Source organism: Vespa crabro, chromosome 2 (genome assembly GCF_910589235.1).
Source record: "Vespa crabro chromosome 2, iyVesCrab1.2, whole genome shotgun sequence".
Taxonomy (NCBI): Eukaryota; Metazoa; Arthropoda; class Insecta; order Hymenoptera; family Vespidae; genus Vespa; species Vespa crabro.
The window spans coordinates 16,172,567-16,187,304 of NC_060956.1; the positions used below are offsets into that span (position 1 = coordinate 16,172,567).

The following is a 14,738-nucleotide window of genomic DNA, read 5'->3' on the forward strand; positions in this document are numbered from 1 at the left end:
GTCTTCGTTTTGTTTCGGAGAAACCGGTCAAGGAGCGTGAGGTAGGACAGATGTCTCCTTATTGAGAAACAACACGGGAGAATCAGATTTCAACCTCTCCAGAGAAATCTGAAAGAGATATTGTATAAAGTGTTATTTTATTAAACAGCTTCTAACGGTAAGATACGTACAAATATATCTGTAACTATCATATTTCATATTCATTAAAAAAAAAAAAAAAGGAATAATAAAAAAAAAGATGTGTACGTATAATAGAAATATGTTTGAAAATAAAACGTAATCTTTCAATATATGAAATAATATAATTATATTGTTGTTATTCAGATAAATTATAAATTTAAGATTAGATATATATATATATAATTATAATATATATAAACATATATAATTATAATAATAATTATAATTAAAAACGCAATGAAATTTTATAGTTACATTGTTAATACAAAATCATTTTCAAGAAAATCGAGCTTAAGGATTCATTGAATATATATATATATATAGATATACATGTGTACGTACGAGACACACGTTTAAGAAATATCAAGAAAATTGATTTGATTATATTGATAGTATCGAAGTACGTAGACAAAAAGAAAAGGTTTTTCTTTTTAAATCGATCTTTCCTTGAAGTTTCTACGATTTTTTGTTGCGAAGATATCGTTTTTGAAATATCGCCATTCATAATTTATATAGATACATCTATTCGTATTAATAGTAGTCAAAAAAATTGTTTACGTTGAACCAGCTAAGCCGATCTCGTAAATTTAAGGAGTTTATGTAGGTCACTGTGTCAATACATCTTTAATAAAATTAAGTCAATGAGTCAATATAAACGTCTTTTATTTATGTAGAAATATTTCTGAAATTATAAATCATAGAGATTTGAAACAAATTCATTTAAAAAATCACATTTACTTAGTGCATTCTTAATAATTTTTAACAATTTTTTATAAATAATTTATAATACTCAATTTTCATAACAAAATATTTTTATAAACTTTAACCTAATATAACTCATACATATATATGTGTGTTTCATTATTTGTTATAAACAATTTTTATAAACAATTATGAACTAACGTTGCATAATTAGAACGTCACCTTACAAGTAGAAAATGTATAATTTGATTCATGATCACTGTTTTTAATATTTGTATATATTTTTGATAAATAATTATATTTTTTTATAAAGTAAGTTGTACGATATGTATATAATATAAAATAGAAAGATCTTGCTCACTTTTCAACGAGCTTCTTCATACTTTTTTGTAGCAATTTCTTATTTATCCATACACATATCTAGAGATACTATGTAAATTATATAAATTATATGACAAATAAAATGCAATGTAATATACAAAATAATTATATATTATAAATAAAATTTTGACACTATTTCACTTTACGAATATGAAAAATGTAAGAAAAGTACGGACAAACTTGATGGGTTCTGTTAAAACGAAAAAAAAAAAGAAAAGCGTCGTCATTTGTGGTTGATTAAAAGGAACGCAAATGTGCCTTCAAACACATCTCGCAAGACGAGTATCACTATATCTCTCACCAACACAAAATGGTGGTCACGAGGTAAAAATTGGAGGGGTTCTTTCGTTCGTGCAACTAGAGGGTGCAACGGGTGTCGACGACGGCACTCGTTGCAACGAGGGAGAACAACGTTTTCGATGTGGTTCGTAGAAATATGGAAAAGAGAGAGAGAGAGAGAGAGAGAGAGAGAGAGAGAGAGAGAGAGAAAGAAATATGGAGAAAGAACGATGTTATTCGCGACGCGATACGCTTTATGATTCTTTACGAGTCTGTTCACAGGCTGAAGCCGGCAGACGAGACAAAACGTCTGACGATTCTATGGATTCGAGCAAAAAAGACAAAAAAAAAGAAAAAGAGAGAGAGAGAGAGAGAGAGACTTATCGTTTCTTCATTTTTTTTCTATTCCTTTTTGGTCGCACAAATCAGCAGATCAGCAAACTTTCACACTTTTTGTGGAAGAACCTAACAGAGAGAAACGTAGAATTTCCCTGAAATAATGACTATCTTTAGTAATCTCGTTTCTTTCTTTTTTCTTTTCTTTTTAATAAAAGAAACTGAAGTTTGAAGATGGGTTTTATATTTGATGAAAATATAACGTCGAAGTTTGATTTGGTTACCATGTTTCAATGTAGAAACATGTACAATTTCAAATCTATTATTTCTTAATATGCAATAACAAGTAATAACATAGTAACAGTGTATACAATGTCGTATAAAGTTTGTAAATATCTGAGGAATTTGATTCACAAACCAAAACCAAGTAAATTACAATAAATTGTAATATACGTAAGTACGTTAACGTAGAGATTTGACCAATTTCAAACATTTCTCTGAATTATACGTAAATAATGTTCTTACAAAGTACAGACGATAATATTTATATACTTTCCATATTACGAAAGGAAAATTATAAAGAGTTTATGCAAAATTAAACGAAACAAGACGATCTCTTTTACAACTTTGATTTTATTTTCTCGACTCCTTTCAAAGCGAATTTTAAAAGAGGTAAGCGCTGTTGTCTAATTCAACGACGAGCTCTAGATTAAATCTTAAATACCACCTTTTGTAATCTTCTTGAACGCCACCCCCTCTTTTTCTCCCGTAAGGATAATTCACGTGAATCTTGAATTTAAATTAGGCACCATAAATATTGCTTTATCTGCAACATGGCCGTTCCTTCGAATATAGCCGAAGGCAGAGTATCAAACAAGAAGCAACGAGTTCTCTATCTCTCCTTTTCTCATGTGCCGGAAAGCATAATGGTTTTAAGCGAGAGTGCGTGCGATTAAAAGGGGATGCCACAAACGTGCCACGGCGATGTTTAGTCGAATTTTCGCGTTGAAACTATTAAGTACACATTCGTTTACCAAGAGAATCATGAAATTTCTGTACGTTTAAAAAACTAAATTCATCAATTATTCAAATTATTAAGAATAATATGTTGTAAGTGGAACATAGATATTGTTATTTATTTATATTTTCTTTTTATTTAATATAATTATCATTTTATAACATTTAATATAATAAATAAATATACATACTGTGTATATTTATTTATCTCTTTTATATTTTATATTTTATTTTCAAACACAAGAAATACATGTATATAAATGTCACATATATACGATATAATTCATAAAAATAATTTTACAATATTACAAATAACAGTTCTCAATATTTATATAATTTATCTTTTCGTGCGCATAACAATGCAGATACTTTTTTAAAATAATTGATAAAAGAAAGTTTGAAGAAACTTTTCGTCTTTGAAAGGGAGATAAAAAGAGAGAGAGAGAGTGAGAGAGAGAGAGAGAGAGAACGAAAGAGTAAAGAAAGACAGAGAGAAATAGAGAGACAGAGATCTATCTCATCGGATATGCGTGTGCTCGTAGCGTGCAGTTCGTCTGCGGTGTGTATTCATCGGCTAGTGTATAGTACAACGACGATGCAACGACGATGCAACTGTAAGGGCTGCGGAGCGAGGGTTGAGGCGTATTTACGTAGGGTCGTATCCATCGAGCCACCGCCCTTCGCGTGTGCCGTCGTAAAGGGGCTGAACGAGAGACGCCGAATACGAAAGAGAAAGAAAGAAAGGAAAAGAGGAAGGGAGGAAAGGGAAGGGTGATTTTACTCCCACTGCACGAACGAAGGGTGAATCGGACGGGCTGCGACTTCACGATAACAACGACGAGAACGGTCTTACGTTGCGTGTCTCTCGCACTTTTCGTACGACGTCTCATGAATTTCTATCTTTCTTTATCTCTTTCTTTAACTGTCGTTCTCGTATCTTTCTATTTCTTTCTTTCAAGTGACCAATTATTTGTTTCATGATATGGAAAGCTCCACTTGTTATGACTCAACTCATCGAATAGTAGTTTTTCATTGATTTTATAATTTCAGAGGATATCGTCGCATTTCATAAAATACGGATCAATAAATAATGTTCAATTCATTATTAACAATATTATATTCGACGATTATATTTAAATGATAGATAAATATTGAATTATAAATCATGTAAATTGTATAGAACATAAATTTGAAAAAAAAAATTAACTAGAAAATGAATAACATTTTTATTAGTTTGAGTTATTTTGAATATAATCGATTAATTGCTATGTTGACACGGGCCAACGATTAAACATTCGCCAGAAACTTTACATAATTATTTTTCTTTGTTAACTATTTATTATCCTATTAACAATATTTGTATTAATTTATTCGTAATCTCTTATTAATTGTATCGATTAGTATCTAATTTTACTAATGACATTCTCTTATTTCAGGCCATTGTACTTTGAATTCTATCATAATAAATACACTATACTATTTAATTATTGTTTTCAATTTACATATATACATACATATATACGTATTTCGCTTATTAAAATATAATTACCGGTTGCACTGTTCCGAATAGAATCAAAGTCAATCATCAAACATACTCTTTTAAGTATTTCGAAGGAAATGACGTATACATATAGTGTGTGCAAATCAACGAAGGATAAAAGAAGGAACGAGGGTCTATGGGAAAGACGATCGTTATCGTGAATGTCGAATTAAAAATACGGTAACGTAGCGCATAATGGGACGATCATTATACTCGGCATCGTTATATTCTCCTCTTACTGGGAGCAATAGTACATCTCAAGGACAAGATCTTTACGGTAGTCCTTCATACCGACTTATTCTCTTTAATAATAATGAATAATTACTTGAAAGTAGAAGATAATGAAATAGTAGTTTCGCACTTTTTAAAACCACCCTAGAAAGTAGCAAGGACACGAATGAATATATCTTACTTATGAAACGCCATGACAGTTGCTTTATATGGTTGATTTATTTACAACGCCAAAATATATATATATATATATATATATATATATATATATATATATATATATTGGCGTTGCATTCTGGTATATATATACCAGAACTTTTATTGTTACAACTTTATGAAACGAGGCTTTATTTTCCCGAATGAAAGAATTAGAAAAAATTAATTTTATTTCAAATCAATTATCGAAGATTAATTAACGTGATTGAATCATTTAACTTGATAAAAATTAATAGGAAAAGAATAATGATAAAAGAAAAAAAAAAAGATTTCGTTTTCCTTTAACACGATTTTCATGGAATTCCTCAAATTTAATCATTACGATTCCGTATAATAGAATATCAATAGAGAATCGTTCATTTGCAAGGAAAGATCAATAGTCAGACCACTGTGCATTGCTTCTTTGCTTTCTTGAAAGCATCGAACGAATATAATGGCTTCCTCTTTCACAATTTTATATGCCGGCTTTTTTATTTGGCCTTCTTCTCGTTTCGAAGAAACTTATTGCGATTCATCGACAAGGAAAAGGCCGGTAAGCATATTGATCTAATTGTAAGCGCTCTCGACTTCCGTAATTACTCCAGCCACCAACTGGCTTGGGGATTCGATTCGGTACGTTGTGCTTAATTAACGGATGTAACAATGCGCGTGTTTCGCTGTTGTAATTGTATCGGTACGTATTTGTTGTTTGTTGAAGTTTTCAAGAGAAAGAGAGAGAGAGAGAGAGAGAGAGGAGGGAGGAAACCATCGAGTTTATTCACGGCCGTTCGAACTACTCGACGGGTAAAAAATACGAATCAAAACTTTTTTACCCTCATCCTAAAAGACCGAAAAAAAACCCAAGACTTCCCTGACTTTCAATCCTTTCCTCTGAAATTTCTTCCTTTTCTTCTTTCGCATCTTTCATTTTTCTAAACGAAAGGTGATATATCCTTGTTTTTATTTTTTTTTTGTTTTGTTCTTATTCTTTTATCTTATTTTTGTTTAATAACAAATCTTAATCATCGTTAATTTATTTTAATTAAATTACCATCATACAAATTCTAATATACAGATCATTTCTATGTATTATATAGTATTATAGATATTCTTTTAATTGTGTTTTCCTTTTTTTTTCACTAGCTTGAGGTATATATTTTTAGTAAATAGCTAATAGTTAATTTCGAATATCAAATCGTATAGAAGCATTGTAAAATATACCGTTAATCAATGCCAGTTAAGTTGCCATGCACGAATCCGGGCGATAGAATCCAAAGTAATTAATAATATGGAATTAAGGGAATGACTCGATAAGAAAGAAGCAACGTCAGGAACAATTTCTCAGCGAAGCTAATAATCAGTAATGGGTGATTTGTTTTCAAATGTTCTGTCTTCGTTTCTCTCTCTCTCTCTCTCTCTCTCTCTTTCTCTTTTTATTTTTTGTTTTCTAAATCTATTCGAAATGTATATGAATTATCGCATGAGTTAACTTTTTTTCAAAGCCTTATTTACGATTGTTATCTATCGTTGTAATAACTTATCGATTCTTCATTGTTACTCTTATTAACGTCATAGTGAACGTATAGTTTATTAGATTTTTTTTTAGATCGTGATATTTAATTTAGCATCGAGTTTTATTAACGATTTTAGACAAATCGTTAGAACAATTCGATAATGGTCGACGATAGATCATTCGAAAGATTTATGAAACAAATATGTATCGGGTGCATACGTATTTATGTATTCTACATTTAATTTTCGAAAGTTTTCTTGATCAGTTTACGAGTTATCGTGTCTTGAAAGAAACTTGAGTTAAATTAACAAGCGTTGTTTCATTTTAGTCGGTTGATCGTAAAATTTATAGATCGTTTCACCTAAGAAGAGACTTCTAAAAAAGAAGTGAAATAAGTCTTTTGAGATAAACGAAGAAAGAAAGATAGATAGATAGATAGATAGATAGAGAGGGAGAGAGAGAGAGAGAGAGGAGGGGAGAGAGATAGAGAGGGAGAGAGAGAGAGAGAAAAGAGAGTATAGATCATGAAACAAGGCAACAAGAATGTCTTACGAGAGAGTGCCATTTCGATGTGATAGAACGACCAGAGTAATTAATAACAATGGCCGGTACGTTTAAAGGGAATGGGAGAGGGGAGGGGCCACACCGCGTCGAGAACAATTCCGTGGCATTCTATTAACCGGCCTCGTGATTCGACTTCAGAAACTTAGGAGGAAAGCTGCGGAAATTACGGTGCGCAGAGGGGCCGGCGTTAACTCGAAAGGAGTAACTTAATTACCCTCCAGCACGAATGCCTGCCTGGCACGAAGTTTTCGTTTTACGTGTGTGTAGAATGTGTTATATATATTATATATGTACATATATATATGTATATATATATGTGTGTGTGTGTGTGTGTGTGTGTGTGTGTGTGTGTGTGTATGTGCGTGTGTGTGTGTATGAATATATTCCTCTATATAGTATAGTACATACATATATATGTACATATCTCATACATTTAAGCATGTATATATATATATACATATATATATATATATATATACACATATTTTTTTTAACTAGTTCATACATAAATAGTTTATGTTCGCTTTATGATATAAATTGAAATTCAACATCGATCCTAAACGTGATATCAAAGATATTTCGTCATATCTAGTTGAGGGAAATCTCGTCGTCGTGAAATTAATTTTATTTCTCAAGCAAATGTCTACATCAATGAATTACCTTACTCTCGGTCTTTTCTATCGTATCTCATTTTTTTAACGTTCTTTTTTCTTTTTCCATCTCAAGTTTTTATTTCGTTTTATAAATGATTGTTCAACGACTAAATTTTTATAGAAATAGAAAATTTGTTTATATGATAATTTTACATGACAGATCTATTTACGTAAATTGGATTGAGGATAATAAAAAAGTTCGTTGGCAACACGAAATAATAAAAAAGAATGGTACTTGAAGATATCGAAATAGGGGAGGAAAGAAGGTAATCAATCGAGGCTTATATTCGGCAAGAGGACTTCCAAATGATTTTTTGTCACCCGTTCGAAATCCCCAGGAGCTCTTCTCATGCTAATAAGATTTTGTCAGCCGTCGACGACGGAGTGGAGAAGAGGGCTTGCTTCAAATGAGAGAGAGAGAAATAGATAGATATATAGACAGATAGATAAAGAGAGAGAGAGAGAGAGAGAGAGAGAGAAAGAGAGAGAGAAATATGTTAGGTTGCAACGTAGAATCCAAACCTACATAAAAGTAGTACATACTATAAAATATTTTAGTTCACGTATGTACGTATGTACATATGTATATATATACATATGTATGTGCATCCATACATACATATATATGTACGTACGTGCATACATATATACGTATATACATACATACATACATAGTAAGTACGTGGCCTTTCATGGGATTCTAATTTAATATTTTTCTTTGCACTTGAACGCGAAACAGTGTGCGATAAAATCAAACATGGCAATGCCACGAAAATTTATAGTTGATTTTTAAACTCCTTGAAGGATATCTGTTCGTACTATTTTCATGTTCTCATAAGAAGCATACTATTCAAATTAATATATCAGACGATTTGATAAAGGATCAGGATTGTTTAAAAAGTTGGAATAATTTTTTGTAAATTTCGATATTAATTTGACCGAAAGTTACGATTTATTTCTTAAATGTACGTCATACGTAGTTGAATAATAGAATGTTCTAAGGATTAACGAGTAAATTAGAAAAGAAAAGCTACATATGTGTCTTCAAATTTATAGATCTAATAAATTGATAAAATTTTTTCCATTTATAATGTCGATTATGTTGAAAGTTATCATCCTTTTTTTTTAACAGTTTTGCATTTATATAATGCAAAATTGAAAAATAGTATTTTTTGAGAAAAGACGTTGATGTTATTTCGTTAAAAAAAAAAAAGAAAAAAAAATAACTATGCATGTGTTTCATTTCCAAATTAATAGAATGATGTGATTCGTATTATAAAAATAACATTGGATAGTAATCAGTAAAGATAATAAATTATCGACAATGTTCAATAACCATCGACCCATGAGTGTTTTCAAAAGGATAACGTTTTGTATGGATTTATCAGTATACTCTCTTGAAGCGCCGTTCACTGAGCCGTGCGATCACAATTATATAATGCAATATGCACGAGGGAAAGCGCGTAATGACGTACGCACGTGCGAACACTCGCACGTGCTGTGATCGTGTCTTTCAATGTGTTCGTTTATGAATGCACAAGTTCCATGTTCGACGGTCGGTATTCGCCAGGTGTCACTATTTATTCGTTAAATTTTAACTCGTCGAAGATTACCCGATTATTTGTTAACAGCTTTAGAAAAGCATCAAGCCGAACAATCATTCTATTAATTATATTATATATTATGTAAAATTATTTTATATATGGATAAAGATATTTATTGTTTCATTATTTCTTTTTTTTTTCTTCTCCTTTCTAATATTACTCGATCTTTATTAATTCTTATGACAATATCAAATATATTAAAAGGTGTATTAAAACGCTAAAGAAAAATCATATTGATATTATTATTATTATTATTATTATTATTATTATTATTATTATTTCAAAATTATTTATAAAATTATTTTACGTATATAATATTAAGTTAGCTCTCAGAGATCTCAGAAATAACGAGAATCATCCGACTCAATGGATTTTCTTAACAAAGGCTGAAATCTTGAGGCTCGCCCAGATTTTTCGATACGTGTTCCTCATACAAAATCCATACGAAGGGAAAATCAAGTAACGTGTCCATCCTATCGAGAAATTTAAATCGACGATTCTGGACAAGCATAGAACGTGACGCATACGTGAATAGCTTGAAGAAAATCTCGTCGCATTTTCTCAGACTATTCATATAATACACGTTTTATTAATTTTTCATAAAATATCCTGAAAGATGACTGTACTGCTTTTATTTTCAAAAGTTTGAACTTATCGATGAACAATGTCTTTGTTTAAGTTCATCTCGAGGAACAAAAGCGCTTTCATCGATCTCCTTTCTCTCCCCTTTTATTTCGCCTTATTTATGACACACGCGTTCGTTGTGTTTCATCGTGAGAAGTGAAAATAATATGAATAAAGAAGAACAAATCTTCTTGATATAATTAACAAGACTGCTATCGAGACTCGTCATAATAAGTTGATCAACGAAAATTAAATTCGTAATAAAAATCCTACTATAATTTTAATTCGATTGAGAAATCACTTTATTTGTTTTAGTGTACATTTAATTAATTTTCTTTTTCGTTTTCTTTAATAACGATAAAATAGAAAATGTTAAAATCAGTTTACTATTTCACTTTTCTTTCCCTTGTTTTTTATTTTTCTTCTTTTTTTTTTTCTTGCTCTCACTTCCATCATTTAACGTCGTTTTATAAGTAGAAGCATACTCTGTCAGCGAGAGGGCAACCGCTTGAAATGAATTAAATACTTTGCCAATGCAATTAGATTTTCCTTTGAGCGTACTTAAAAGGCAACTTACAAAGATATGCCATTAAAAGTTTTACTTTAAAAACACGCTAATTTTATTTCTTATCGTTATCTATATAGGACAATGTAGGTGGTTGGTTCAGACACGTTACGAGGACTTCCTTCTTAATTTTTATATCCGGTCATTATTGCCTTTCTTTAATTAACGTTAATAGCTTCAACAAATTATGTATCACAACAAAAAAGACGAATAATTTCTTTATCATCCTGTGCTTTATTTTATTTGACGCAATTTCATTAAGGAAATCAATATATGGGCACTAATTTTATTGAATTTACTATATATATATACATATATCTCATTTATGTCATACTCGTGTCATCGTACGATGAATGTGAAATATCGGATCTAAAGTTTGTTCATTTATTTTTGACAATATTCATTATAGAGAAGTGATTTTGAGTTGAGAATAAAATTATATATACCTAATTTTTATTAATAATATTAAAATGATCATTTTCCTAATTAATTTCTATTAATTTAAACAACAAGAAGATTAAAGCGATCGGAAGATTTATCCATCGAAATTATTCACTCAGGCTAGAAATCTTCTCATGCACTTTGAATCGCATAATTATATGCACGTCGCACCTGTATAATAGAACGAACGTGAAAAGCATTAAGCAGAATATTGGAGTACAGTACACGCGAATACGCGCGCGCTCGCATGTGTGTGTGTATGTGTATATGTACGTATGTACGTATGTATATTTGTACGTATGTATGTATATATGTATGCATGTATGTACATATGTATGTACACACAAAGCCGTAAAATTCTTCGCACTTTTGTGATATGTTTTTCACGATAAAATCGTTCCACCGTGTAGAGTATTTAAAATCAGTCCTCCATCCGTTTCGTTAAAAATTTCGTTTCTTTTTATTTGAAATGAAACAAAATAAAAACAAAAAAAAAAAGAGAAGTGTTTCACGTTTATTAACGCGTTTTCGTCATTCATTTCAGACGGAGCTATCGCAAAATTTACAACAGCTATCGGAGCGTGCTCGTTCCACGACGGAATTCATTCAGAGGCTCAAAGGAATGACGGACAAAGTACATGTGAGTAGATCTTTCCGTATCTTTTTGGATTTTAGTCGAATGGCCCAGAGGAACATGTACCTATACCTATAGACATACAGTGTATACATATGCTCTCTGGAATGGGCAAAAGGATAACACGAGGAGATTACTAAAGATAAGCTATTTAACCATTATTATTATTATGATTATTATATTCGACCTTTTCGTGTCAGAAAGCTTTCTTTTTTTATATGTGAGAATCTAAACTTTAACTAAATGATACTTGGATCTCTTAACTTATTGTTTATTACTAAAAATGAATCTTTCATTGTTTTATTTTTTCTTTACAAACAAATATGAAAAATGTTTCGTCTATTCGTTATATGAAAAATTAAATTACAATCGAATTATTTTATAAAGAGAAAAAGAAAGAGAGAGAGAGAGAGAGAGAGAGAGAGAGAGAATATTCTTTTTTTTTTACTTTATACAGTATAATAGTTCGAATTTCATATATAATCGTTATAGTTAAATAATAAATTAATTACCTTATATATCGTGAATTGAAAATCAATATATCGATAACATGATTTTATTTGAATTCTATTTTAGTCGTAATAGTTAAAAAAAATTATAATTTTTATCGCAAACCACCATATCCGTATTTTATTAAAGTACTATAGAGAGAAGAGGAAAGCAAAATTGAGAATGTCGAGCGACGCGAATCCGGATTGCGAAGTCGTTCGACGAGCAGACTGAGAAGTATGGAAAAGAAGGGAGAGGAGAACGGAAAATTTAGTTTGCACAAATGGAATCGGCGTACTTTTCTCTTATCGAGTAAACACAGCCACCCGTTCGATTTTCTACCGTCCCTACGGTATTTTAGAAGAATCGCCTTATAAGTTTATACCGCTTTCAATCGTCCTACAATTCCTACGGATAAAGATGAACATTCTAAAGCAAGTAAAATCGTTTCATTGCATTCCCGGATACGTAATCACGAATTATACGTTAAAAGAAGAAAGTGAAAAAAGAGAAAAATGAAAAGAAAGAATCGAATTAATATTTATTCGGAAAAAAAATCCAAAAACCATTTTTTCAAGCTTTATTGAATGCACTTTCAAAATATAATGCAATGAGCATTTAAACGTTTTAATCTGACGCAGAAAATAATGTGTTTTACAGTCTCCACTTAGAAATACCTTTTAATTTTGTAACTTCGTTCAACCGTATTGATACATACAAATTGATAATGGAGGAAATATTATAGGAAATATTAAATAATATTTGATCATTCAATATGACAAAAATATTGTATGTAATTAACTAAAGACTATATATGTATATATTATTGGGTTACCTTAAAAGTAATGCGATCTTTTAGAGTACGTTATGAAATAATGCATAAAAGTAAACACATTCAAACTTAACTTAAAATATTTTTACCACTATTATTTACAATTTGTTCCCATCTTAATATAAAATAGTTAATATCTTGATGATAGAAACTCTTGAGGGCGTTTTGATCTTTGTTCATCCTCAAATCTATAATTCTTGGAAGGAAACCATCTTTAACCTTTGGGTTATATTCATAAGCTTACACATACTTTATTTATTGTTGTTGTATCAGTGTTTTCTCAACGTAACTCCTACAACAAAATATACCTTAAATGTTCTTTCATCACTTACATAATAACTTTTATTTTTCCATTTTTAAATTAATGTGTAAAAAATTAAACCTATACAAAACACTAAGATTAACATTAAAAATCATTCATTTTAATCAATAAGAAAAAGAAACTCATTGATTATAGAATAACCTAATATATATATTACAATTTATAATTTATTTCAATTGACGATATATTCTTCATTTTTAATTGTAAAATATATTTAAAAAAAAAGAAAAGAGATAATGTAATATATTATATTAACTATAGAAAAATTAACAAAAAATAAATTTATTAGGAGGAATGCGTGGCGCTGGAAGAAGAAGTGGAAGACCGTGTTGCAAATTTGGTGAATCTTCTCCAAGCAAGAAAATCACGATTGATCGAAGCTGCGCGACAAACTCGTGAAGCCAGGGTTCGTTCATTGAGGGATCAAGTCACGAGATGTGCAACTCACCTTCAAGCAACGACGGCACTTTTAACATTTTGTATTGAGGCTTTGAAGGAGACAGACAGTGCAGCTTTTCTCCAAATAGGCGGAATGTTATCCGTTAGGGCTGCCAATGCTGCAGGTTCTTGGGGTGGTGCCGAGGGTGTCCAAGAGATCGCTCGTCTTCCTCTTCTTGATCTTACTCTTGATGATAAACCTTTAAGACGAGCTATCGATCAACTAACCTTCGTTCAACTCAAACGTAAGTATCTTTTTTTATTTTCCACTTTCTTTGTTTTTCTTTGATCTTAAATAGCAGACTTTAACCTTGTTAATATATCATGAAATATCATGAAATAAGTACATTCTTAAAACTCGTATAATTAATTGTAAATAAATTTTTTTTAAGCATGAAACCTACTTTTTATGAATTAATAACGAAGCTTATGAATTTTTTCTACTCGACGAAGTTGATAAAAAATGTTCAATGATTTATTCGTTTCTGATAAAGCGAAGCGAATTTTAAAATACCATTTTAAATAGTACAAAAAAATTACCATATCCTATCGCGAATCGAGAAGCTCGTTAGTTAGTAGAGAAATTTCGTAATTTATGAGGAGTTAACAATGTTTGATTTATGGAGGAGCCATGAGATTTTTGCAACGTCATATCGGCCGAACGTTATTAGAATACATGTCCTGTTTACCCTTTTGATGATTAATTACAGTATTAAGTCGTCGAGTTATTTAGAAAATTCGTTAATATATTTCACTACGTGTCCCTTTTTATATTCTTTCTTGGTTAATTATTATGTCGTCTGTATGTAAAATTTTCTTTAAGATATTTTTTTATAAGAAATTCGTTGCACATATAGAACTACATACATCGGTTATTAATATTATTATTATCATTATTTATTATTTACTAAGTTACGATTTGAAATGACTATCATCATCATTATTATCGTTTGTTAGTTCTCGATACACGTAATGTAACTGCATTATCTGCCAATGCAGAAACCTGGTCTCGATCAATGACAGATTATTGGTGGATCCGTTTAATGAAATAGCCCGAATAATTCATGCACGCCGCACGTACGGCTTTGACAAACGCTTTGTCCATAATTCCACCTAATAGGAATATATTTTCCAACTTGGTTAATCCATCCGCTTGGATAATTAAACGGCTACTTTATTAAAGCGGTCGTACATAAAT

The 14,738-nt window shown here is 30.6% G+C and overlaps 1 protein-coding gene across 2 annotated transcripts in view; it reads left to right on the forward strand.

The window, feature by feature from the left end:
- LOC124422339 (E3 ubiquitin-protein ligase TRIM9) overlaps positions 1–14,738 on the forward strand; it is a 99,152-nt gene that overhangs the window by 67,190 nt on the left and 17,224 nt on the right. For both annotated transcript variants that reach the window (XM_046958676.1, XM_046958677.1), the window contains exons 3-4: positions 11,370–11,465; positions 13,392–13,785. In XM_046958676.1, the coding sequence (XP_046814632.1) occupies positions 11,370–11,465; positions 13,392–13,785 (490 nt within the window). The remainder of the gene's footprint in view (positions 1–11,369; positions 11,466–13,391; positions 13,786–14,738) is intronic.